The following is a 24,389-nucleotide window of genomic DNA, read 5'->3' as shown; positions in this document are numbered from 1 at the left end:
TAGGTCTCCAATCCACCTGGAATTGATTTTTGTGTCTGGTGTAAAGATCCAATTTCTTTTTTCCCCCTTGTTTCTGAATGGATAACTGGTTACCCTGTATTTTTTATTAGAGTCTTATCCTTCCCTGCTGATTTGTACATCACCTCTCTCATATATCAAGATTCCATATATGCATGGATCCGTTTCTGGACTTGATTCTGTTTCATTGGCCTATTTTTCTGTGCCTGTGCCAGTCCCATACTGTCTTAACTACTGCAGCTTTATAGTGATTCCTGACGTCGGGGAGGCCTGTCCCCCATCTTGTCCTACCTGGGCTGGCTTCGGGCCTGTGTTCGTATCTGCGTGTTTCAGAATCAGCCTCTTCTGGAGACGGGTGGAGAGCCCCAGGAGCTCTGGACAAGAATCCATCTCAGGGTGCCTGGGCCTGCAGTACCTCCTGGACTCACGGCTGCCATGCACCCCGCTTGGCATCTGAGCTGCCCTGGCAGTACTTTCTAATTCATTTGCAGAGAAAAGTGCCAGGAACGTGCCTGAGCCTGAGTCCCCTCTGCCTGCCACTTGCCTGGTGGCTCCTCTGGTTTCCCTCCCAGGGGCTCAGTCCTCATCATCCTACCCAGGGTGCCTGCAAACTTCTTTCAGAAGACTGCTTGCTTCCCTGTCCCTCTCTGCCAAGGACATAACCCTGGACAGACAGGAATGTGTCCTCCACTGGCAGTGCCAGGGTGGTAGAGGAAACTCCCTGTACCAATGCTTGGTACAACTAGACTCTTTGGTTTAGGTGTTTGCAGATATTTCTTTTACTGAAGATAGGCCGGGGGAGTGGGGGGGCGGAAGAGATCTGTCACTCATGCCTATACCGTAGTCTGTCCTTGAGTGGGAAGACAGGTGGGCATCTTCACAACCTTGCCTGGAGACCATTCTGACAGTGGTTTGGATGCCAGGGAAATGACTCATCGCAAGCTCTGATTTCATGAAATGGCTTAAAGAAAGGAGCATGACTCATGGGCCAAATGTACATGGTTAGTGTGGACTTGGTAAATCAGATGTGCGCACCCTACAGTTTTCAGCATACAGGTGTTTACAGGCTTCCGGAATTCAAAAACACTTGCCAACTGTGACTCATATGCTTTGATATATTGGCTTTGGGGTGGGAGTTTATGGTGAACCATCCCCTGTTGACCCTGAACAAAGCCTTCTTCCCCTTGTGCCTCAGTTTACTCATCTGTGAAATGAGGATTTGGATTGAGTCATGGCCCAAATTCCCTTTAACCCTTGTTTCTGTGATTCTACATCTGTGGTTTAAGAGCACAGAAATCAGAAACCTTTCTTTCCGTCCTCTTGTCTACAAGACTCTTATTTCTGCCTTGCTTTTGCTTATGGCTGTCTCTCTCCTCCTCCTTGCATTGAGGAGGATGGTTATCTCTGGCTAGCTGGGGCTGGGTAAGGGAAACCTGCAGGCCATAAAGAAGCTAGGTTTGAATTCTTGTGCAGCTGCACTGAATCTTATCTACCTCTTCACTTGGGGAGACTTGCTGATTCTGGATACCTGCTTGTTCTGTCGAGCTGAATCTGCCCTCTCAATACCGGGGGTCTGTGAGCCCCCTGGGGGCCTTGGCACTGGCATGGGTTAGCTGGCTGAGCCCAGAATGTGGTGGTGGCATTTGGCTGGGGTGCTTTGGAGTCTCAGTGCTGAGGTGTCTGTCTTGTTTCCTCTTTCAGACCGCCGATTATTCCACCATGGCCTCGCTGGCTGGAGGGCTGGACGACATGAAGGCCAACCTGACCAGCCCTACCCCTGCCGACATCGGGAGCAGTGTGCCGGGGCCGCAGTCCTACCCCATTGTGACAGGTGAGGGCACCTGGAGCATGGGGGGTGAGTGGCAGAGAGAGAGAGAAAGGACGTGTGTGTGATGAGGAAAGTGGCTTCCTGGTGCTTTTGGACTTGATTGGCCATCTTTGTCTTAATGAGGTTATAAGGTCCTGGAACAGGTCAGGCGGGGGACTGCTGGGGCCAGGAGTTGTGGCTTCGATGAGACATGGCTGTAGACGCTCTGATAAAGCCAGAGGAGAGCAAATGGCAAACGGACGATGGGCTGGGAGGGCGGCCAGGGAAGCCTTGTGTCAGAGGGGCTGGGTGATTTCAGGGCCCCTGTAGGCGGGGCTGAGTGTTCAGAGCGCTGGGATTTAGCCCTCTCAGGAGAAAGGCAGCCCTATTTGGCATCAGCCTGGAGGATGAGTGGGATTCCTGGCAGATTGTAGATTTCCTGGCAGGAATTTTAGATTTCCAGGCAGAGGTGGAGTTAAGAAGGGCAGGAGGTTTAGGCTTCCTTTCTGGAAGGCTCGGGACCAGCTGCTTTAGCTGTCAGTGTACAGATGAAGAGTTTGGGCCCTGGAGGCACACTGCTGGCTTTGAACTTGCCATTGACTAGCTGTGTCCTCTTGGGTAAGTTATATAAGAGTTCTGGGCTGGGGTTTTTAAATCTGTAATATGGTGATAGCACCCAGCCCACAGTGTTGCTGTGAGGATTAATGCTGTAAACATATGGGGTGCTTAGACTCTGGTCTAGCACACACAAGCACCCAGTACATGTTGCGATTATTACTCCTCTCATGGTGGCTGGTCACGTCAGGCTCACTGCTGTGAAGGGGCTGGGCCAGGAGGGTGAGACAGGCAGACACCCCTCCCTGCTCCAGCAGCACTGGGATAATTTGGACGGACAGACTCAGCCACCAGCTCCGGGAGGCTGTCTGACCATGCAGGCAGAAGGCAGTCTTGGATACTTCACATTAACAGACAGTGAGGGGCTGGGGATCACACTTTGGCCAGAGCCTTGAGGTCCAGCCTAAGGTAGCAGGATGTCCCTGTAGGTTGGTAGGCAAGACACAGGAAGTAGTGACAGAGACAAGGGGTTCTTTGTAATGTGAGTGGGTTGTAGTTGCATCAGGGCTGGATTCGGGTTAGAACTTTAGGCGGGGGTGGGGGCCGGATGAGACAGGCTCTCTCATAGCCTCATGTAGGTCCCAAGGCAGGGAGGGCCCGGCTCTGAGACCGGGGCTCATGGGGCTCAGGCAGGAGCAGCCAGGACTCTGGCTGTAGATCTGGGCACCGCATGGAGATCAGTTAAGAGGCAAGGGTGACTTGGTCCCCTGTCTACCTGAGGTGGGGCAAGAGCCTGGAGGGCTGCTGAGCCTGCAGGTGGGGGGGTGTCAGTAACGGTGCAGGGATGGGGGAGGGGAACCTCAGTCAGAATGAACTTTTCCTAATATCACAGGTGTCCCATGAATCTTCTCCCCTGGGGTCATGAGAGTCTGTGACAAGACCTCTGACAGCATTCCCATTTTACAGACGCAGAAACCGAGTCTCAGGGAGGGGCAGTGACTTGCCCAATATAAGGGGTAAAGGGGAGAGCTGGAGCCGGCCTTCAGTCTCCTGGGTCCTTATTCTTTTCAAAGAAGCACAAATAATTGGGTAGGGGGGTGTGGTAGGGTAGAAAGAAGCCTGGACTAGTTAATAATAATAATAAGTCACTTTACTGAGTAGTTACGGAGTACCAAACATTCTGGTAGGTGAACTTGTTTTACCCTTGGAGGAGCCCTGGGAGGTGGGTACTGTTATATCACATCCACTTTGTAAACAAGGAAACGGAAGCCCGGGGCACTTAAGTAGCTTGCCAGAGATCACAGCTAGTGAACAGCAGAGGTAAAACTGAACAGCAGGCCAGTACAGTCTGCCACTCTACCACACAGATAATCTGGGGGCTAATCCTGGCGCCGTCACTTCCTTGCTGTGACTTTGGATGTGTCTCTGATCTCTCAGGGCCCTTGTGAGGATCACATGAGATCCCCGAGGTGACTGCTCTGCAGAGGGAGGGTTTGTTATTAGGGTTGGGGTTCATGGGTTTAGACAAATCACAGGAAGACATATTCTACCATCTGCACAAGCCTATTTAGATGGAAAATAATCCAGTAAACGCTGAGACTATAGTTGCATTTCCGAGACTCTTGTCTACTGACGTGGCAAACTGGTGGCCAGCTGCCCAAAGGGCTAATCTAGCCCACAGATATGGTTAGTTGGCCCCATGTAGGACTTTTTATAAATTTGAGTCAACATTGAAAATTTATAAATCTGGATCTCTGGCTTCCCTTGAAAAATCAGAAGATCTGGCCAGACTGGGCCATATTCCCACATGGTCGTGGTAGGCGGGGCCTTAGTGGCAGCAGCCCCTGGAGACATGGCCCCCGCCCACTTGCTTTCTCATTATCTTAAAAGCCTAACCTGGAAAGGAATTTGAGTTGAATACTCCTGATTTAGAAAGTTGTGCTAAAAGCCAGTTGGGTGGTTTAGCTGTCCAGGATCTGCAGAAGGTAAGTGTGGATGTGGGCTGGGTTTTCAGGTAAACCCTTGACCAAAGACTTGTTTGTATTATGATCGATCTATTTTAAAGTCACATCACAGAGCAGAAAAAAAATATAAATATCTCAAAGTCAGAATTATGCCTAATGTTGAAATACTAAAATTACTCTAATTATAAATATATAATACTTATATAATAGTATAATATTATAAATATAACCATTAGCTTTCTTGTAAGTAAACAATAGCTAGCTAGAAAAATAATAGGGGAAAACATTAACAATAGCATCAAAATAAAAAAGGTAGAATGCTGAGGAATAAACTTAACTTTAAAACTCCACTAAGGAACATAAAAGAATAAATGGAGAGATACAGCTTGTTCTTAGGTAGGAAGACTCAGTATCATGAAGATGTCAGTTCCCCCGAAGTAGCATATTAATTCAAAGCATTTTCAATCAAAATGCCAACTTCTTAAAACTTGTCAAAATGACACAAATACTGGATAAATAAACACTCAAGGTAGCTAGAAAAATTCTGAAATAAAGAAATGAGTAAAACAGCATATTTTAAAATGTTATGATAAAGCTACAACAATTAGGGCTTCCCTGGTGGCGCAGTGGTTGAGAGTCTGCCTGCCGATGCAGGGGATACGGGTTCGTGCCCTGGTCCGGGAAGATCCCACATGCCGTGGAGGGGCTGGGCCCATGAGCCATGGCCGCTGAGCCTGCGCGTCCGGAGCCTGTGCTCCGCAACGGGAGAGGCCACAACAGTGAGAGGCCCGTGTACCACAAAAATAAATAAATAAATAAATAAATAAATAAATAAAAGAGGAAAAAAAACATCACCTTGCAATTTTATCAGAAAGCACCATCCACGGCGTAAGCAGTTCTACCTTAACAGGGAGACCAAATAATTGGTCTCCCAAATAAGGGAAATTGGTTTCCCAAATAAGGGAAATTTTTAATAAACTTTGAGTGGGAAAGCCTTTAAAAATCTGTTCCAGGGAGGACTTCCCTGGTGGCACAGTGATTAAGAATCCGCCTGCCAATGCAGGGGACACGGGTTCGAGCTCTGATCTTGGAAGATCCCACATGCCGCTTAGCAACTAAGCCCATGCACCACAGCTACTGAGCCCGTATGCTGCAACTACTGAAGCCCGTGCACCTAGAGCCAGTGCTCCACAACAAGAGAAGCTACTGCAATGAGAAGCCCACGCACCACAACAAAGAGTAGCCCCTGCTCACTACAACTAGAGAAAGCCTGCATGCAACAACGAAGACCCAATGCAGCCAAAAATAAATAAATTTATAAATCTGTTCCAGGGAATTCCCTGGCAGTCCAGTGGTTAGGACTTTGCGTTCTCACTGCTGAGGGCCTGGGGTCTATCCCTGGTCGGGGAACTAAGATCCCACAAGTCATGTCGTGTGGCCAAAAAAAAAAAAATCTGTTCCAAATACAAAAGGCAAAGAAAAATGATATAAATGACTGCTTAAAACAGGAATGTTTTATATACGTATGTAAAAACACCCAAAAAAACAAAGAATAGAAAACTTTTTAAAAGTGGAACACAGATGACAAAAAGCAAATTTCCTTAATATATAAAGAGGTTTTTAAAAACAAATAAGAAAAAAAATCAGTAGAAAAAACAGGTAAAGCAAATGAACATGAAAAAATACAGATGTCCAATGGCATAGAAAAAGACATGCACTTGACTCATAGTTTTAAAACTACAAATTAAAATAATCATGAGATACTCTTTTTTTTTTTTTGCCACACCACGCAGCTTGTGGGATCGTGGTTCCCCGACCAGGGATTAAACCCGGGCACACAGCAGTGAAAGCCCACATTATAACCACTGGACCACCAGGGAATTCCCAGGAGATACTTTAATAAAACCCATTAGCTTATCAAAGATTGAAATGTTTCTTGAGGTCCAGTGTTAGAGAGGACATGAGAAACAGATATTGCCAGACACAGTCATAGGTGTATAAATCAGTGCAATCATTTTGGAAAGAAATTTGTCAGTATCTATCAATATTTTAAATGGACATACCTACCATCTAACTCAGAACTTTTATATGCACTTTAAGGACTTTATCTCAAGATATATTCACACAGATGCACAGTGATACCTAAATCCATATAATAATGACAGAATTATTTATAATGAAAAACAAATGGAAAAAACTCAGTGTTTATCAATAGGAGTAGGTTAAATAAATTATGGCTCCTTCACACAATAAACTACTCTGCAACCATTAAAAAGAATTAAGTAGAGCTATCTGTGCTGACATGAATAAATGTTCGAGATATACTTTTATTTTTATTTTTATTTTTATTTTATTTTATTTTTTTTTGCGGTACGCGTGCCTCTCACTGCTGTGGCCTCTCCCGTTGTGGAGCACAGGCTCCGGACGCGCAGGCTCAGCGGCCATGGCTCACGGGCCCAGCCGCTCCACGGCATGTGGGATCTTCCCGGACCGGGGCACGAACCCGTGTCCCCTGCATCGGCAGGCAGATTCTCAACCACTGCGCCACCAGGGAAGCCCCGAGATATACTTTTAAGCAAATAAACAATTTGTAGAGTAATATGTTTAGTATGATTCTATTAGTGTGAAAAAATATAAAAAACATACACACAGAGGCATGGACACACGTGTAGATCAGATGCATGCATATGAGGATTCGGTAGGAGAAGATCCCTAGCCTCTTCCCCTGCTTAATGGGACACTGTAGTGCTGTGCTGACACCGGGGTTCGCTGCTCAGTCCCACCCAGTGTCCCCTAGGGAATAACAAATATTTACATTGCCCCTTTACTCTCCTGAAATTAAGTTCATAAAAAATATAGCCTATCTTCACAAGTAATTTCAAATAAAATCAAAATAATACCCTAACTATAAGATAAAGGAGAAATGAAAGTGAAATTGTTTATAATTAACTGCTATGTACTTTGATAAGTAAATATTCGGCATGTCTAAACTGCAAGACGTAATGGAGTAGCCCAGGGCTCGCTCCATGCACAGAATCACCACGAATGCAACAATCCCGAACACAGACTTAACTGTGTTTCACATACTGTGAGTGGGATTTTACGAATAGGTGAGGAACTCTTGGCAAAGTTCCAAATAAAACAAAGTACAAGCTTTGCTCAGCTTACACAGTAGTTGCATTCCTAGAAAATTCAGTGTTTATTAAGACCATGGAAACTGCAAGTTCACATTAATATGGGAATGAAGTTCCGTTCTAGATTTAAAGAATTATAAGCAGATTTCTCACCTACCACCTACATGAGTGTTGGGCAGGACATGAAAATAGTGCAGGATAAAGGCAGATTCTTCATTGTGTGGGACTGCTGCACCACAAGCCACTAACACCTGTCAATCATATAAAAGCCCCCAGAAATGTTCAAAACACCCTCTGGGGGCAGTTGATGATTACAATGAGAGCTATTAGAACACCTTGAAGGAATGCCCCTGAGAGCTGTTAGGATGGGCCTTCCTGTCACCACGTGGCATTAATTTAATTCCACCTGTGCTCGTGGATGTGTTGACACAGTTCTGAACTCTTCAGGGAAGGGCTGAGTCTTCCAGCCCCACCCGTTCCTTCTCCCCTCCTCACAGGGTGCTCAGCTAGACTGCCAGCCTGGGCTCCAAGAGGCGGCTGGTCTGTGTACTGCTCCACCCTCGCCCTCACACTCCCGGCTGCCCAGGGAGATCTCATTAGAGGACGAGTCCATGTCTCTCCATCATTTATATGCCATGTTAAATTTTAATTTAAACTCCTGCTCTACCAGCCAGGGCCACGGTTTAGAAACTGCTCACCATTTGCAAAGCAGTGACATGGCCCGCCCATTCCTGCATCGTCAGCAGTTTGAGCCTGTCCTGATTGGGACTAATTGTCTGCAGGTGTATCCTTGGGCCACAGGCCTGCTGATGGGGCAGCCACTGTGCCTACCTGCCAGGGAGGACAGCAGGTGGACACCAGCAAAGGACCCGGCAGTCTTGCCCTTGGCTGTGCTCACCTGACCCTTTGCCTGGGAAAACAAAGTAACGGGGCCAGCCTGTGTCCTTTCTGGCCCCTTCCCCTGAGGACCATCTCTTTGTATCACCAGTTGGAATGGCAGGTGGAGACTGAGGGAGGCTTCTTCTGGTTAAACAAGTTTGGGAAACACCTGCCTGGTGCATGACCCAGGTCCTGGGATCTGAGGCATCCCCTGGGCACTGTCCACTCTAAACAACAGAGAACATACATGGGCCAGTGGATGAGCACCCATGAAGACAGACAGATGACTGCCGAGTCCCCAGGACCACCAGCTCTGATTTGCTGGTATCCCAGGCTCAATGTTTGGAGTCTCTATATCCCAAACTTGGTACCTGAAAGCAAATAAGTCCATCCTCTTCCACCTTTCTCATCTGAGCAATAGCTGAGGGCTGAAGGAAAGAGCACTAGACCCAGGAGTCAGAGGAACAGGTTTAAGCCTGGACTTTTCCACCTAACTGTCCTATCATTCAGCAAATAGCTTGTCTTCTCTGAGCCTCAGTTTTCCTATCTATGAAACGGGGATGACAATTGCTGCCCTGCCTGCCTCCTTTGGCTGTTTCGAGGCTATAATGAGACAGTGACGGGGAAGAATTTGAGAGCCACTAAGGGGGCATCTAAGTGTGTGTGGGCCGGAAAGGAGATCTGGAGTGTCTGGGATCCATTGTTGGCTCTTCCCAGCCTCCTTTGGGGCAAATATCCGACCACAGACAGGCAGGGTGGGAGGGTCCCGCAGAGCAACTGCTCACTTCACAGTCAGAGAGACCCTGGTTCAGAGGTGGGAGATGACCTGCTCAAGGCCACATCCAGTGAGTTAGAGCTGGATCTGGGGCTTATCCAGGGCCCTGGCTTCCACAGCCTGCTGCCAATATGTGGTTGGATGGACTAAAAAAAAATCCCAGTTTAAATTTCCAGAGACATTTCTTTCAGCATATGACTGAGAATGTCAGCAGCAAAGCCAGACTGCCTGGCCTTGAAGCCCAGCTTCTCCGTATTCTAGCTGAGTGACCTAGGGCACGTTACTAGCCTCCATGCCCAAGGTCCCCATCTGTAAAATGGGCCTCAAGATAGCACTCCGTCACAGGCTCCCTGCAAGGATTTCATGCATGGTCCACGCAGTCTTGGCCCGGTGCTTGGCACATGGTAAACACTTAACGAATGGTAGCTATTAGTATGTTCCAGGCCTTTCTGAACGACCATTTGCTTATCTCTCCATGGGGAGCACCTCCTTTGACCTGTTTTTTATGAGACTTTTTTTTTTTTTTTTTTTTTTTTCCGGTATGTGGGCCTCTCACTGTTGTGGCCTCTCCCGTTGCGGAGCACAGGCTCCGGACGCGCAGGTTCAGCGGCCATGGCTCACGGGCCCAGCCGCTCCACGGCATGTGGGATCTTCCCGGACTGGGTCACAAACCCGTGTCCCCTGCATCGGCAGGTGGATCTCAACCACTGCACCACCAGGAAAGCCCGGGAAATGCCTTTTAACTGTATAAATGAATGAGTGAATGAGGTGCTGAGAGGATGGGGCCATTTCTCAGTTCTTTCTCTGCTGCCAGTTGGGCCCAGCCCATAATCAGGCCTCAGGGACTCTGGAAGTTAGTGGAAACTTCGAGGTTGGGTAGCCTGACCCATCACCCAACCCTGGGCTCTATTCTATATCAGGACTTGGTTACCTCTAGTGATGGGGATTTCACTAGCTCAAAGGCAAAGAATCTTCAAACAGGACTTACCTGAAGCTGCTCTCCATTGAAGTGATTTCCTTTCCCACTGGCAAGCCAGAGTTGAGCTGTCGGTAAAGTCTGGGCCGGCATCCGTGCTATGAACTCAGACCCAGGCACTGGCATTCTGGGTACTCAGGGTCCAGCCCAAATAGTGCTTTTTAAACCTGAAAAAAAAAAAAAAATCAGAGCCCACATTTTTACGGATCAGAGGAAGACAACCAAATGTCCATGAGAAGGGGACTGTTCAGTAAAGAAGAGCTCACCCGTAAGATGGAGTACTGTGCAGCTGCAGGAAAGAACGAAGAAGTGCTTTATGTCCTGATTGGGAAGATCTTGGAGATACATTATTCATGAAAAGAAGCAAGAATAATATATACAGAATGCCACCTTTTGTGTAAAGAAGGGAGGGGCAATGGGAATGCGTATTTGTTCACACAAGCATACAGAAGTTCTGGAAGGATACTCAGTAACCACGTTTGGGCATAGACGATGAAGTGGGTGTAGGAAGAGGACTTCTTACTGAATATCATCTACATTTAAAATTTTTTGAATGTTATATATATATTAATATACCACTATCAAAAAGTTAAATTTAGAAGTTCCTTTAAAACTAAGAGATTTCGGGCTTCCCTGGTGGCGCAGTGGTTGAGAGTCCACCTGCCGATGCAGGGGATACGGGTTCGTGCCCCGGTCCGGGAAGATCCCACATGCCGCGGAGCAGCTGGGCCCGTGAGCCGTGGCCGCTGAGCCTGCGCGTCCGGAGCCTGTGCTCCGCAACGGGAGAGGCCACAACAGTGAGAGGCCCGCGTACTGCAAAAAATAAATAAATAAATAAAAACTAAGAGATTTCACATAAAGGCTAAAATGTCTAACTTGTTTTGAAAAATTGGAAGACTGTCCACCAGGGTCCACATTCCCACATGGCCACACTAGGGGAGCGTGGAAAAGGGGCCATCCCTTTACATCAGCCGTACTCTCCTGTTTGTCCCAGACTCCACCTGGCCAGCTTCACTCACTGTCCTTGCCTGCTGCTCCCTGTGAGTCTTCGACCTGCCCCAGGCCCTCCCTCCTGTCTCCTCTGACACCTATTCCTGCCCAATAGAAACCCAGGCCAGGAAGGGCTGACCACAGGCTGTCCAACTGGCCTTGCCTGTCCCTGACTCCAGGCCTTTGCTCACGCTGTTCTGCCTGCCTGGAATGGCTTTCCCCAGGTATCAGCTCGGTGTTATAAGTCATCTAATGGGGAGTGCCTGGAGTGCCGAGTGCAAGGTTTTCCAGAATGTGTGACAATTAGGCATTTCAGCCCAGTGCAGTGATGTCACACTCTGTCCAAACTAAATGTTGTGAACCTGCTTCAGGGGACCACAAACAGAGAGAAAACTCAGCACCCAAGATCGGAACTTTCCCCAGAAAATCTAGGCTATTTGCATTCCAGAAAGATTCAAGGTGAATCCAATTGGGGATTAAAGTATTGTTAAATAGACTCACAGTTATAGATTCTAGAGAAACCTAGAATTTCGGAATCTAAATGTTTGGAAGGATACTTAGAGGTTCAGAGAAGCCAGAGGTCTGATCATTTTAAAACCCAAATGAAATTCAAGCATCTCTGTAATTAAAATGGACATCAAAGGAAAATATGATTTGCTTTCAGGTTAGCACAGTGTTCCTAAGAACTATTTGTTGAATAAATGAATTAATGTTTGTGTAAGTAGCAGTGTCAATTAAAAAAAAATAATTTCAGGGGAAAGTACTCCAGTTGTTTCTGACCTTGTATTTTGTAGGATAAAAATAAACAAAGGTGGATGGCCATCCTGGTAATGCACTCATAGATTTTTACACTTGCGGGCAGCTTGGAAGCCGACCTTTCCAAATAGCCTTCGAGCAGGTCTCTGGGCCTCCAGCTTCCCAGCTGACCCTGCTGTGATCCATCTTCTTAAAATAGCAATTTCATTAGCTCGTCCTCCTGGTCAGAGATCTCCACTGCCTTGCCATTATCTGCAGGAGAAAACACACCAAACTGTAGCTCCTGGCAATTAGCAGAGCGGTTGCCATTCATCATTTCTTCATTCTCTTATTCACTCACTCACCTCTCCATCAAAACCCAGCTCCTCCTTCACATCAGACCTTAGCCTAGGCTGGGTCTTGTGGCTGTAGGGTCTCTGCCCTCAACATACCCATAATTTGATGAGGGAGGTAAATGTGGATGCATGTACAGGGCAAAACAAATAAGAAAAAGAAAGAGAAATACCAGGGAGAAGCCAAGTGCTTTTGAAGGCGTGGAGGAGGGAACTATTGCTTCTCTTTGACTGTGGGGTTTGGGAACATTTTGTGGGAGACCACGTGGAAGCTGCTCTTGGGGAGCCACGAACTCTTGGTTTCTCTGCTCTGAAGCTTGGTCTAGTCTGTTGCAATACCCCCAGCTTTACTAATCCCTTTTAAATCACGAAGGAATACGTGCTCATTGTAAAATAAATTCGAATGGTACGGAAGTATATGGAAACATGTGACTGTATCCCTTCACCCCGTCCCTAGCCTGTTCTGCTGTCAGCAGAGTTGATGGTTTGGTAAATATCCTTCCAGAACCTTTTCTATGCATAAAAAATGGTATCAGATTACACACATATAGTTCATTTCCTATAAAGGGGTTTTTGCTCTTCATACTGTTGGTCAGTTTTTTAAAAATTTTGTTTCATGCTTTATGGACACCCAACATGTTGGTAGGTCCAGAACTTACATCCTTTCTAATGTTCTGGATGAACCATAATGAACTCTTCTCTAGCAGTATAGGCTAAGGAATTCCTACCTCAGGGCTAAGGGGTGAATCTCTCTCAGTATTTGATACCCGGGCGGCAGACAGAGAAGGACAGGGTCCAGGAAGGGAAGCGGGATGGGAACCTTGGCATCCATGGGCAGCCCAGGACTGTCAGCTTAGAGACAGCAGACTGGGGGCCTGGCTGCTGCCTCCCACGTGCTCAGGGGTATGGGAGGAGGAGATGTGGCTGCTCTAAGCTCATCAGGGGAAGCCACATGGAGGCAAGCTGTAGCTGAGTGCAAAGAAGAATTTTTTTTAACAGTTTGATCTCTCTGAAGCTGGAATAGGCTGCTTCTGGAGATAATAACAGTGATAGCTAATGTTTATTGAGCATGTATTATGTGCTTTGGTTCATTTCACCCCTTACTCTATGAAACTAGGTACTATTTTTGTCCCAACTAACAGTTAAAAAGAAATTGCCTAAGTTCACACAGCAGTAAGTAGCAGAACTGGTTTTCTCCTAACCCCTGTACTGTACTGCCTCTGGTGGTAATAAGCTCCACATCATCAGAGGTATCCAAGCAGAACTCTTTCACATTCACCTGCAGCACAGTTAGACTGGCGGCCCCTGGGGTCTGTGGAAGCTGATCAAACTGTAGAATCTCTTGTACAGTCTCTGGAGCCAGACTGCCCATCTTTGGGTCTCAACTCTTATCCCACTTATGAATGGGTGACCTCAGTTGCAACTGTGTGTATGTGCCTCAGTTTGCCCACCTATAAAATGGGAATAGAAACTTGTTACATGGATTAAATGAGTTAATATTTCAGAAGCGCTCAAAACTCTGTCTGGAACATGGTAAGTGCTAAATAAGTGTTGTTTTAAACATCTGGAGCTCAGGAAAGCAGCCTAAGCCAGAGAGCCAGGTTTAGGGGTCCTCCACAGCAAGGGGATGGAGAAGGAGCTCTCCAGGGTTGGGATCTGTCCAGCGTGGAGCAGGCCTGATGGCTCCCTGTTCTGGATGTTCCACTGGCCTCCTGTATTATTTTCCAGTTGCTGCTGTAACAAATTACGATGAACTTCACAGCTTAAAACAACACAAATTTATTATCTTACAGTTCTAGAGGTCAGAAGTCCTAAAATCAAGGTGTCAGCAGGGCTGTATTCCTTCTGAAGGCTCTAGGGGAGAATCCATTTCCTTGCCTTTTTCAGCTTTTTTTTTTTTTAATTAATTAATTTTTGGCTGCGTTGGGTCTTTGTTGCTGTGCACGGGCTTCTCTTTGTTGCAGAGCACGGGCTCTAGGGACACGGGCTTCAGTAGTTGTGGCACACGGGCTTAGTTGCTCCACGGTATGTGGGACCTTCCCGGACCAGGGCTCGAACTTGTGTCCCCTGCATTAGCAGGCAGATTCTTAACCACTGTACCACCAGGGAAGTCCTTTTCCAGGTTCTTGAGGCTGCCCACGTTCCCTGGCTTGTGGCCCTTTCCTTTGTCTTCAAAGACAGCAGGGTATCATCTTTTGTCCTCTTTGACCTCTGCTTCTGTTGTCACATCTTCTCTCTGGGACTCTGACCTTCCTGCCTCTCCCCTATAGGGACTCTTGGTGATTACATTGAGCTCACCCAGATAATCCAGGATTGTCTCCACGTCTCAGAAATCCTAGATTTAATTACATCTGCAAAGTCCCCTTTGCTTTGTAAGGTGACATATTCACAGGCTTTGGGGGCCATGATTCTGTCTACCACACCTCCCCAGTGCCCACTATAAAGGTCTCCTTGAGGACTCTGCATCCCCTTGTATCCCGGGAGAACCATGATCTGGGAGGGGATCAGCACCTTTTTTGCTGTATCTGCCTGACTTCTCCCCACCACCTTTGTGAGCACTGGCTGGTCCTCACTGTGTATCCTCCATCTGCCCCAGTATTGTGACAATCGTGCCCTCCCCAGGTACCTAGGGTCAAGAGACTGGAATATTGGTGCTCCTTGGAGATCATTTGCGTCACTCCCTCATTGAGCACATGGAGACACGGAGGACTGAGAACTCAAGTTCTTCCCACATGAGACAGCTCCAGAACCCACATCTCTTGGCTCCCCATCCTTGCCAGGCTCAGCCTTCCAGAACAGAACTTTCCCCCTCTCCTGTCCTCATTTCTCAGCCTGACTGGTCCACTGCCATGCATTGGGTTCTATGCCTGATGGAATCCTTTATTCAGGCCTTTTTATCACCTTCCAAGCCAGCCACACCCAGTCCTGACTCCAAGCCTTTGCTTCTGCTGGTTCCTCTGCTTAGGATGCTCCTGTCATTTGCCCAGAGGTGGCGGTAGTCTGCTGTGAAAGGAAGAGCAATGGGCTGACTCGGATCAGGATCACAGATCTTCATTCCAGCTCTGCCATAACTCCCTGGTGACTTTGGGACATGCTTTCTCTCTCTGAGCCTCCATTTTCACATCTGCCCAATGGGAATTTATCATCCTGGCTCATCCTCTCCTTGCAGGACTTCAGTGAAGTGTACGTGAGCTGTAAGAAGCTATAGCCTTTCTTTTGACCTGACTGTGCCAGGTGCTCAGGTCCTGTGTCCCCAGCAGGGAGGTGAGTGTGACCTGGTGCAGGGCTTTGCCTATGAAAGGCTCTCACGACACCTGCTGAGGGCTGAGGAACCAGCAGGGCTGCCAGACTCTGTCCATGTGACTTCAGGGCATGTCTCCAGGGAGCAGTCCTCAAGCGCCACCTCCTTCAGGAAGCCCTCCCCAATTACCCCACAGTCAGACCCCTCTCTGGGCCCTGGATCAGCCTACTTGTTATCCCATTGTGCCTTGACTTATGATTCTTTGTGTCCAGCCTAACTTTATCCTTAGACTATGAGGTTCTGAATTGTCTTCTGCCTACCATGGGGCATGGAACATTGTAGGTACTCGGGAAGTGTTTGTTGAATGGATGGATGGATGGATGAACGAACAAGTGAGCTGTCTAATATGTGGGGCTGCTACTAATCACCCCAAACCGTACCCATCTAGGTTATTATCAAGGTTATTGACATGATTCAGACACTCACACACACATCTTTGATGAGCAAAAGGGACATTTGAATGCAAGGTATTATGACAATTATTATTTCTCTCCAAATGCATTAGCTTCTACTGGTTTGCAGCCTTTTTTTTTTCCCACCAATGTTCACAGCCCAGAAAAAAAATCTCTCTCTAATTTATTTCTATTAGCTTTTATTTTCATTACCCAAGAGGCTATAGAACTTCTACTCCCACCCCTAGATCTTCTATAAATGTTTGGTAAGGCTGGTTTTGGCACGAGTCCTTAGGGGGCACCTGCTGCCTGTCCAGACTTGCCCATCCAGAGGAGTGTTTGCCTTTCTGGAGCCACTAGCTCCTTTTGTAACCCTCTGTTAACCCAGGTCCAGGATGGTGTCACATGCCCACCTCAAGGATAGGGTGGTCAAATAGCCCGTTTGGAGGGTTGACCTCTGGAGTGGGGACTAAGGTAAGGGCTCTTTCCCCAGAGCTGGTCTCAATCCTGAATAAGATCTAGTAAGGCAAGAGTCACCAGCAGGAGTGATAACTACTACTTGCCTCCCACTCACCAGGCAGCAGACATTGTTCTAAGCACGTAACATGTGTTAACTTGTCTAATCTGCAAAACAACACTGTGAGAAAGTTAGTTTTATTATCCCCATTTTACTGATGCCAAAACTGAGGCACAGAAGAGCATAGCAACTTGCTGAAGGTCACACACCTCCTAAGTAATGGAGCCAGGTTTCAAATGCATACTGTCAGATTCCAGAGGCCACACACCTGACCATTGTGCCACACTGCTCCTCACCAACCTGCTGTGTCAGGGGCAGTTAGGCAATCTGGCCAGAGGAGGTCCGAGTCCTGCAGAGTCCAACTTAGAGAACAGACCACAAACAAGGCTGTTGAGTAGATCAGGGCCATGCATGGGGGGCACGTGTGACGTGGCTTGTCTTGATCCCAGGTGCTATCTGGTTGAAGGACATCGGGCTGACTCTCCCTCCAATAACCAGCACCGTGTAGGTCAGCCTGCACCCAGGCAGACCTCAGCAGCACAGTAGGCCCTCAGGGAAGGTCTGTTGAGTAGATGGGCAGATGACAGTGGCACTTCTAGCAACTCCCCACCTAGACCCAGCTGCTCTTTTGTTGTTTTGTTTTCAGGAAAGAAAGCAAAAGAAAAATAATGGTCACTGCTTTCCTTAAACAGACTTTCTTCCTCTTCCCCTGGGCAAGTGCCCGTGGGGAGGGTCAAGCCAGTTCAGCCCTGGTTCTCTTCAGGAAGAAGTCAGCTAAAGCAACAGCTCTTCACACAACACCCAGCACAGCTTCCTGCTTTCTCATCCTCTATTGCCCTGCCTGCCTGAGAGCAAAAAAGACATTAAGCAACAGTCCAGGTGGTCAGGGGTGGGAAGCCTTGGCCTAGGTGCTTGGGCAGCCCGGCAGGGATCCACCACGGGGTGGCAGGGAGGACACTGGGGTGGGTGATCAGGCCCCGCTGGGCTGTCCTGGTCCTCAAGCTGAGAGCAGGCTGGGGTGGGAGGGCTCGCCTAATTGACCGGGGCCTTGGGGTGTATGTCCTCTCTTGGATTCCTGGGATGGAAGCATCATGGTCAAGGTGGCTGGGTTTGGGGAGGGGCAGGGGTGGCAGAGGGTGCCCTGAGGGGCTCTGAGCAGTGTCTCTTTCCCAGCTGGCCCGGCAGTGTTTCGGTGTCTTTCACAGCAAGTAGTGTCAGCCCTGGATAATTATTCAAAAGGTGTTGCCAAAAGGAAGACCCTAGCTGTCACGAATAGCCATCTGTGCCAGTATGGGGGTAGATTACAAAAGGTACCTGTTGTTTTATTATTATCTTTAAATCTCTTTTGTATAATGAGGCTGATGGAGTAAAAGATTCCCACAGAGCTCAGCCTGGAGCCATGGAGCCCAGAGTAGGGCTCCCTGGCCTCCCTCCTCTGGCTCTGCAGCCCGGGTCAGCCGGCTCCTACCCCAAGGCTCCCAGGGTCTGGTCTAAGGGCCCGGCCTCTGGGCTGCCTGGAGCTGGCCCAGCGACTGCGCAGCTTCTCTGTGGGCTGAGCACACCTCCGGCAGGGACTGGCCCTGCCCATGTCCCCGCCCCCGGAGGAATCCCTTCTTTGACCTTTGTAATTACTCCTGTTCAATCTTCCTTCGTGTTTTTTCCTTCCCCTTTTCAAGGTGCTCAACTCCTGCGCTCCCTCCAGTGTATTAAGGATGTGAGTGAAATTGATGACTGGGATGTCTCAGGTCTTTATGATGATGAATGACTTTCACTGCCAAAGCTTTTATTGTCTGTGATTTGGGAAGAAGGGGGAACTGATATATCAAGGCTGCCTGTCACACCATTTAATACAGTTATAAATCCTGACGTCACTAACTGGTGGTCAGGAGCTGGAGAATTCCACCGGCCGCCGCTTTGCTGAGCCTTTATGGATTTTTTTCCCTCTCGCCTTTCTTTGCCTGACTGTCACAGTTGTGTTTTGGGAGGCGGGGTGGGAACAGCTGGATGGTGACTTTAAAAATCTCAGGGGCATTCTGGTCCAAGGGAGAAAGTGGGAGGCCTCCCCACCCTAAAGTAAGGGGAAATGGCAGGCCTTTGATTCTAAGGTGAGCAAAGAAATTGTTCAGTGAAACCAATTCCTAAAAGTATGCTAATAACTTCTTGCCTGTGCACCACCCTTTACAGTTTACGGATTGATTTTAACAGCTGTTATTTTTCAGATCTTCCTTCCATCCTTTGGGGGTGGGGGTGTGGCAGGGAGAGACTTGAGCCCCATTTTGCAGAAGAGGAAACTGAGGCTCAGCAAGGTGAAGCGACTTGGCCAAGGTTATGCCACACCAGGCAGATGCAGAGGGCAACTCCCTGGATGAAGCAACAGAGCATCACTGTTAGGAATGGTGGTGTCAGACAAGGCCTGGTATCAGACAGCCCAGGGTTCCAATCCTAGGCTCCACTGTCTAGCTGCTGGTCATGGGATGGTCACTTCAACTTTATAACCCTCAGTTTCCTCACCTGGAAATGAGAATAACACTCTTCTCATAAGCCTGTTATGAGGATTCAATGAGATAATGCATGGAAGAGTCTTAGCAAGGTTCTGCCCCCATCAAAAGTGTCCAATAAATGTTTTTAAAAGATGGAACTACCGGGCTTCCCTGGTGGCGCAGTGGTTGAGAGTCCGCCTGCCGATGCAGGGGACACGGGTTCGTGCCCCAGTCCGGGAAGATCCCACATGCCGCGGAGCAGCTGGGTCCGTGAGCCATGGCCGCTGCCTGCGCATCCCGAGCCTGTGCTCCGCAACGGGAAGGCCACAGCAGTGAGAGGCCCGTGTACTGCAAAAAAAAAAAAAGATGGAACTACCATGAGAGAAGCATGTGGTAGATGTCACAGGAGCAGAGGAGGGCCACCTATCCCTTCCTGAGCTTGTGTGGGGAGGTGGTCAAGGAAGGCTTCCTACAGGAGGTGACATTGGAGTTGATTGGAATGAGTAGGAATTAGCCAGGCTGGGGAGGGCGGATGAGGAAGAACATACCAGGCAGAGGGAACAAGTGAGAGAGGCAGAAACAGCACCAGGTGGGTGAGGAAGAGCCAGCAGCCCCAGGAGTGGCGAGTTGTGCAACTGAAGATGAGAAAAGGTCAGACCACAGAGGCTCCCAAGGACCTGGGATCATAACCTCTGGATTCTGGGAAGCCTTGAGGGGTTTTAAGTAGGGAGTGGCATCTTCCAAGAACTCACTCTGGGGACTTGACAGAGGGTGAACGTAGTGTAGATGAGACCAGCAAGAAGACTGAACTCATCGAAGATGGGTGTAAAAGTCCAGGAGAGAAAGGATGAGGACCTGGACCCAGGCAGTGGAGATGAGTATAGAGGAAAAATTTTGAGGGGTAGAATTGGTGATAGTCAGATATAGGGGATAAGTGAGACATGGAAGTCAAGGATGGCTCCCCTGGTTGGAGTTTGGGGGACTGGGTGGATAATGGAGCCACCAGCTGAGACAAAGATGACAGGAAGAAGAGTTGGTTTGGATATTTTCTGGTGGCCCAGGGACGCCCAGGTGGAAATGTCCAGAGGGTGATGGAGGAGGGGTTAGGGCTGGCGATACCAATTTGGAAATCATGGGCATGGAGGAGATGGGTCACCTAGTGAAGATGCACAGATAGAAAGGCCTGAGAGCAGCAGAGCTCTAGGAAGAAACTGGAGAACAAGGATGGCTAGAGAGAAGAAGCCATGGAGAAGTCTGGGAAGAGGTGATTGGTGAAGGACAAAGCAGACCATGAATGCAATCCATCTGGGAGCCTAGAGCAGTCACAGCCCTGAGGTGGGAACAACAGAATTCTCTCTGGCTGCTTACGTAGAACTTAAGACTTTCAAGAGGCCCACAGAACCAGGCTTGGAGGCTTCACAGCCAGGAACCACACCTGAACCACACCTGAAACAGCACAGAACTGGTCTTGTGGAAACGCCACACCTTGGCCTGTGGACACAGAGCCCTCAGCTCACGTCGCTGTCACTGGACACCAGATGTCACCAGTAGAACCTCTATCCCACAGGCACCTACTTCTCTGCGTCACTTGCCTCTAGACTAACGACTCACACACGTGTGTCTACTTGATGGAACCAGGATGGCGCCTGTGCTCCAGCTGCAAGGGAGGCTGGGAGGTCAAGCTCCTGACTTCTGTTGTGAGGAGCCTAAACTCTTAAGATGGAAAATTCCCAAAACAAAAGAAGGAGGCTTCCCTGGTGGCGCAGTGGTTACGAATCCGCCTGCCAATGCAGGGGACACGGGTTTGAGCCCTGGTCCGGGAAGATGCCACATGCCACGGAGCAACTAACCCCGTGTGTCACAGCTACTGAGCCTGTGCTCTAGAGCCCGCGAGCCACAACTACTGAGCCCAAGTGCCACAACTACTGAAGCCCACGTGCCTAGAGCCCGTGCTCTGCAACAGGAGAAGCCACTGCAATGAGAAGCCCGCACACCGCAACGAAGAGTAGCCCCCGGTCGACCCAACTAGAGAAAAGCCTGCGTGCAGCAAGAAAGACCCAACACAGCCAAAAATAAAATAAATTAAATAAATAAATTTAATAGCAAAAAAAAGACTGTGATAAAATGTATTAAAAAAAAAACCCCAGGGCCTCCCTGGTGGCGCAGTGGTTGAGAGTCCGCCTGCCGATGCAGGGGATACGGGTTCGTGCCCCGGTCTGGGAGGATCCCATATGCCGCGGAGCGGCTGGGCCCGTGAGCCATGGCTGCTGAGCCTGTGCATCCGGAGCCTGTGCTCCGCAACGGGAGAGGCCACAACAGTGAGAGGCCCGCGTACCACAAAAAAAAAAAAAAAAAAAAAAACCCCAAAAGCAAAAGAAGGGTGTTCAGTGGTGTGAGGTGGCCAAAGATGTTTGAAGAATTAGGGAGCGAGCAAAGAGATCCAAGCTAGCAGGACTGAGAAGCACCATGGCTTTGGCAGTTAGGAGGGTCTTGTTCTTTGAGTCATTTATTGACTATAGTCAACCCCTTCCATAGGATTTGAGGCATCATTAAATTCAGACCCAAGGACGTCTGCACACAGGTCAGAAAGCACCCAAAGAGTGGGGGAAGTGACTGTACTGGTCACCAGGAAAGCGCTAGAGAGAAGCTGCAGTGGGCCCTGGAGCCTGGAGGTGGGGTTGGGCTGTTTCTCCAGGATTTGATGGCTTTTGCTGAGTAACTGGACTAAAGAGTAAGGGAGAGGGAAGAAGCAAGGACCCAGTGGCCCAGTCCCAGCCCCGGGGAGTTCTGGGGGTGGCTAGAGGCACTTCCCTTTGCTAGAACTGAGCTTTGGCTGGCGGCTTTTCTCCAGTGGGGATGATGGAAAGTTATCACCCGTTGGTCTCAATGCTTCCTGTTCTTAAGGGCACAGACTCCCAGTACCTGACATAGGGCTTGGCCTAGAAGAAAGGCTTGGAAAGGTTTTCTGAATGAATGAATGAATGAATGAATGAACCAATAAACATTTCTTTGGCCCCAGCTGAGCACTGCGCCACCTCCACGGGAAAACAGATGAATGAGTGGCACACCGTCCCTGCTCTGGAAGGGTTCAGTCTTGTGTCTTCTATGGACAGCCATCCTGGGCAGCCTGATGAGCGCTGTGGCGTGGAGCGTGCACAGGGGTTCTGAGAGGACTAATGGGTGGGCAGGGCGGGGCGGGGCATCTGAGAAGGTTTTCCGCAGGAGGTGACGTGGGTGGTGTTTGCCCAGACCTGCCAAGGCAGAGCAGCAACATTGCTGAGGTTTGGAGGCGGCTGGGGGAAAGCAAGCCATTTGGGACTGGAGTAGGGGGTGGAGAGCTGGAGGCTCCGCTCCTCCAGCAGGAACGGAGGGCAGCGAGGAGTCTGGACTTGATGCTGGGGTGGTGGGGGTGAGGAGTGCAGGGTCCGTCTGCAGAGGGGCTGGGGTCCTGGAGGAGGCTGGAGGCGGGCAGGGAGACAGTTGAGGGGTGGGTGCTGACAGGCGTCTGCACTGGGGCCTGAGCTGGCCGTGGATGCACAGGGGCTGTGACTTGGTGATACCTCCCCCAGCGCCCACCCAGGGGCACCGGTGGGAGAGGCTGGGCCATGGGTGCCAGGGTGTCCAGGACGGGACTTCTTGCTCAGGGGCGCCCTCATTATGCCACTCAAGGCAGTGGAGACACGCGGGCCGCCTCCTGCTGGCCTGTGGAGCGCGGGCTAACCACATGAGATCCCATCTCTCGCTCCTAATGTGCACCCGAGGACAAAATTAGATTGAGAAGTAAATGGAGCCGAAAATTTCTAAAGCATTTCCCGTCAAGAAGCTGTTTGATTGCGTGTTTTAATTCTCCCAGCCCTCCTGCCCGGTGAGGTTCATTTTGGTGGGGACGGCTGAAGCAGGAGGAACTCATGATGGGAGGGGAACCTGGGCCCTGGGGCCTGGGCAGGAGGGGACGGGAGAGGCCTTCAACCGCGTGCTGGCCATGAGTCCAGGCTCCACAATGACCTGGTTCAGACCTCAAATAATGCTGTGAAATGGGTATTATATCCCATTTTGTAGACACGGAAACTGAGTGGCAGAAATTAGGGAACCTGCTGAGACCACATAAATAGTGCTTGGTTGTGGGGGGCTAGCAAACACTGGCCCTCCGGACTTTAAAACTCAAGCTGGTGCCACATTGGGTTGTATGTGTGAATGTTTCCATTTTTTCACCAGAAGGCTCTGGCTTCTTCCTTCCTGTCATTCTCATTTCCTCCATCTCTCCTTCGTCCGTTTCCAAAGCCCAGGAACCCTGGGAGGCAGGGCAAAGGGTGTATCCCCATTCTGTGAATTTGGAAAGCGAGGCTCACGGAAGTGCAGTCATTTGTTGGTAGCACAGAGGGAAGAAGCCAGTGGCACATTCTGGGAAGTCTGGTTCTTGTGTGTGTTCCCCTACCTGGTCCTGTCCGGCAGGTTCAATAAATACAAAGATGTGACAAAAATCACACACACACGCACGCACACACACACACACACGCACACACAAATCGCATGGCAGGTTTAGATACAAATGGGCAGGAGCCTGGCTTGTTCACCAGTGCCCACACCTGTTTGGATCGGGGGCTGTGGGAGCTGGAGGGCCTGGGCCTACTGTGTGAGGCACTCTGGGAAAGGCCTCGCCCTCAAAGGGGCTTCTTCATTCACCTGCAGTATATAGGCAATTAGTGATTTTCCAACAATTAAGTTTTTTGTTTCTGTTTTGTTTTGTTTTAGTTTTTGTCAAGAAAACTTTTGTTCAGATGAAATCTTCCTGGGAAGCCTTTATGTAAACAGTCAGAATTGAGGTTCAGTGGCTGAGAGGGTGGCCATCCCAGAGGCCCCCCCGAGGTGCCCCAGGAAGCCCCAGGGAACACAGCTGGAACCCCTGCCTGGTCGACCTTTCATGTCCTTTGGGCTCTGGTGCTCTCCAGTTCCAAAGTGGCTTTCAAGACAGCGTGAAGGCTACTCATACAGCGTGTGTGTTCTCTTCTCAGTCTCGCTCTCGGTCCCACCTCTGGGACCTGGTCCTCCTACCTTACATCCCAGATGCCCACCCACCTCACCTCAACTTCTGCCTGTGCCTGAGGAGACTCAGACCAGTCCCAAGCACGCTGCCCCTCGAGGCTCATTCACTGGCATGACGGGACCCACCAGTACTGCCCACCGGCCCTGACTCAGCCCGAGCCCTGCTCCCGATCCCCCTGGAGGAACCTTACCCACTGAGACCCAGTTCCAGTCCTGCCGCCTCCAGGAAGCCTGCAGTGCTATTATAGGAACTGAATCTCAGGGCTGCTCTTTGCTGCATGTGGCATCTTTGCTACTCTGAGCCTCTCTGAGCCTCGGTTTCCCCAGCTGTGGTCACTGAGATGGTGAATAACTGGCAAATTGAACCCAGGCTCGATGGACTCGTGCACTTGTCCCCACGTGATGCCCCTGCTCAGTAGGGTCCGTTCCGTGTTGCACGAAGCACTCTCACTTCTGTGATCCCATTTGGG

The 24,389-nt window shown here is 49.4% G+C and overlaps 1 protein-coding gene across 8 annotated transcripts in view; it reads left to right on the top strand.

The window, feature by feature from the left end:
• PAX5 (paired box 5) overlaps positions 1–24,389 on the top strand; it is a gene marked incomplete at both ends in the record, with an annotated part of 186,611 nt that overhangs the window by 104,494 nt on the left and 57,728 nt on the right. For all 8 annotated transcript variants that reach the window (XM_079705810.1, XM_079705809.1, XM_079705807.1 and 5 more), the window contains one exon: positions 1,720–1,849. In XM_079705810.1, coding sequence (XP_079561936.1) covers positions 1,720–1,849 — 130 coding nt within the window. The remainder of the gene's footprint in view (positions 1–1,719; positions 1,850–24,389) is intronic.

This window comes from Hyperoodon ampullatus (genome assembly GCF_949752795.1).
Source record: "Hyperoodon ampullatus genome assembly, chromosome: 6".
In the NCBI taxonomy this organism is placed as follows: domain Eukaryota; kingdom Metazoa; phylum Chordata; class Mammalia; order Artiodactyla; family Ziphiidae; genus Hyperoodon; species Hyperoodon ampullatus.
Note: the sequence above shows the minus strand (reverse complement) of the source record. Positions and strands in the feature narration are given on the sequence as shown.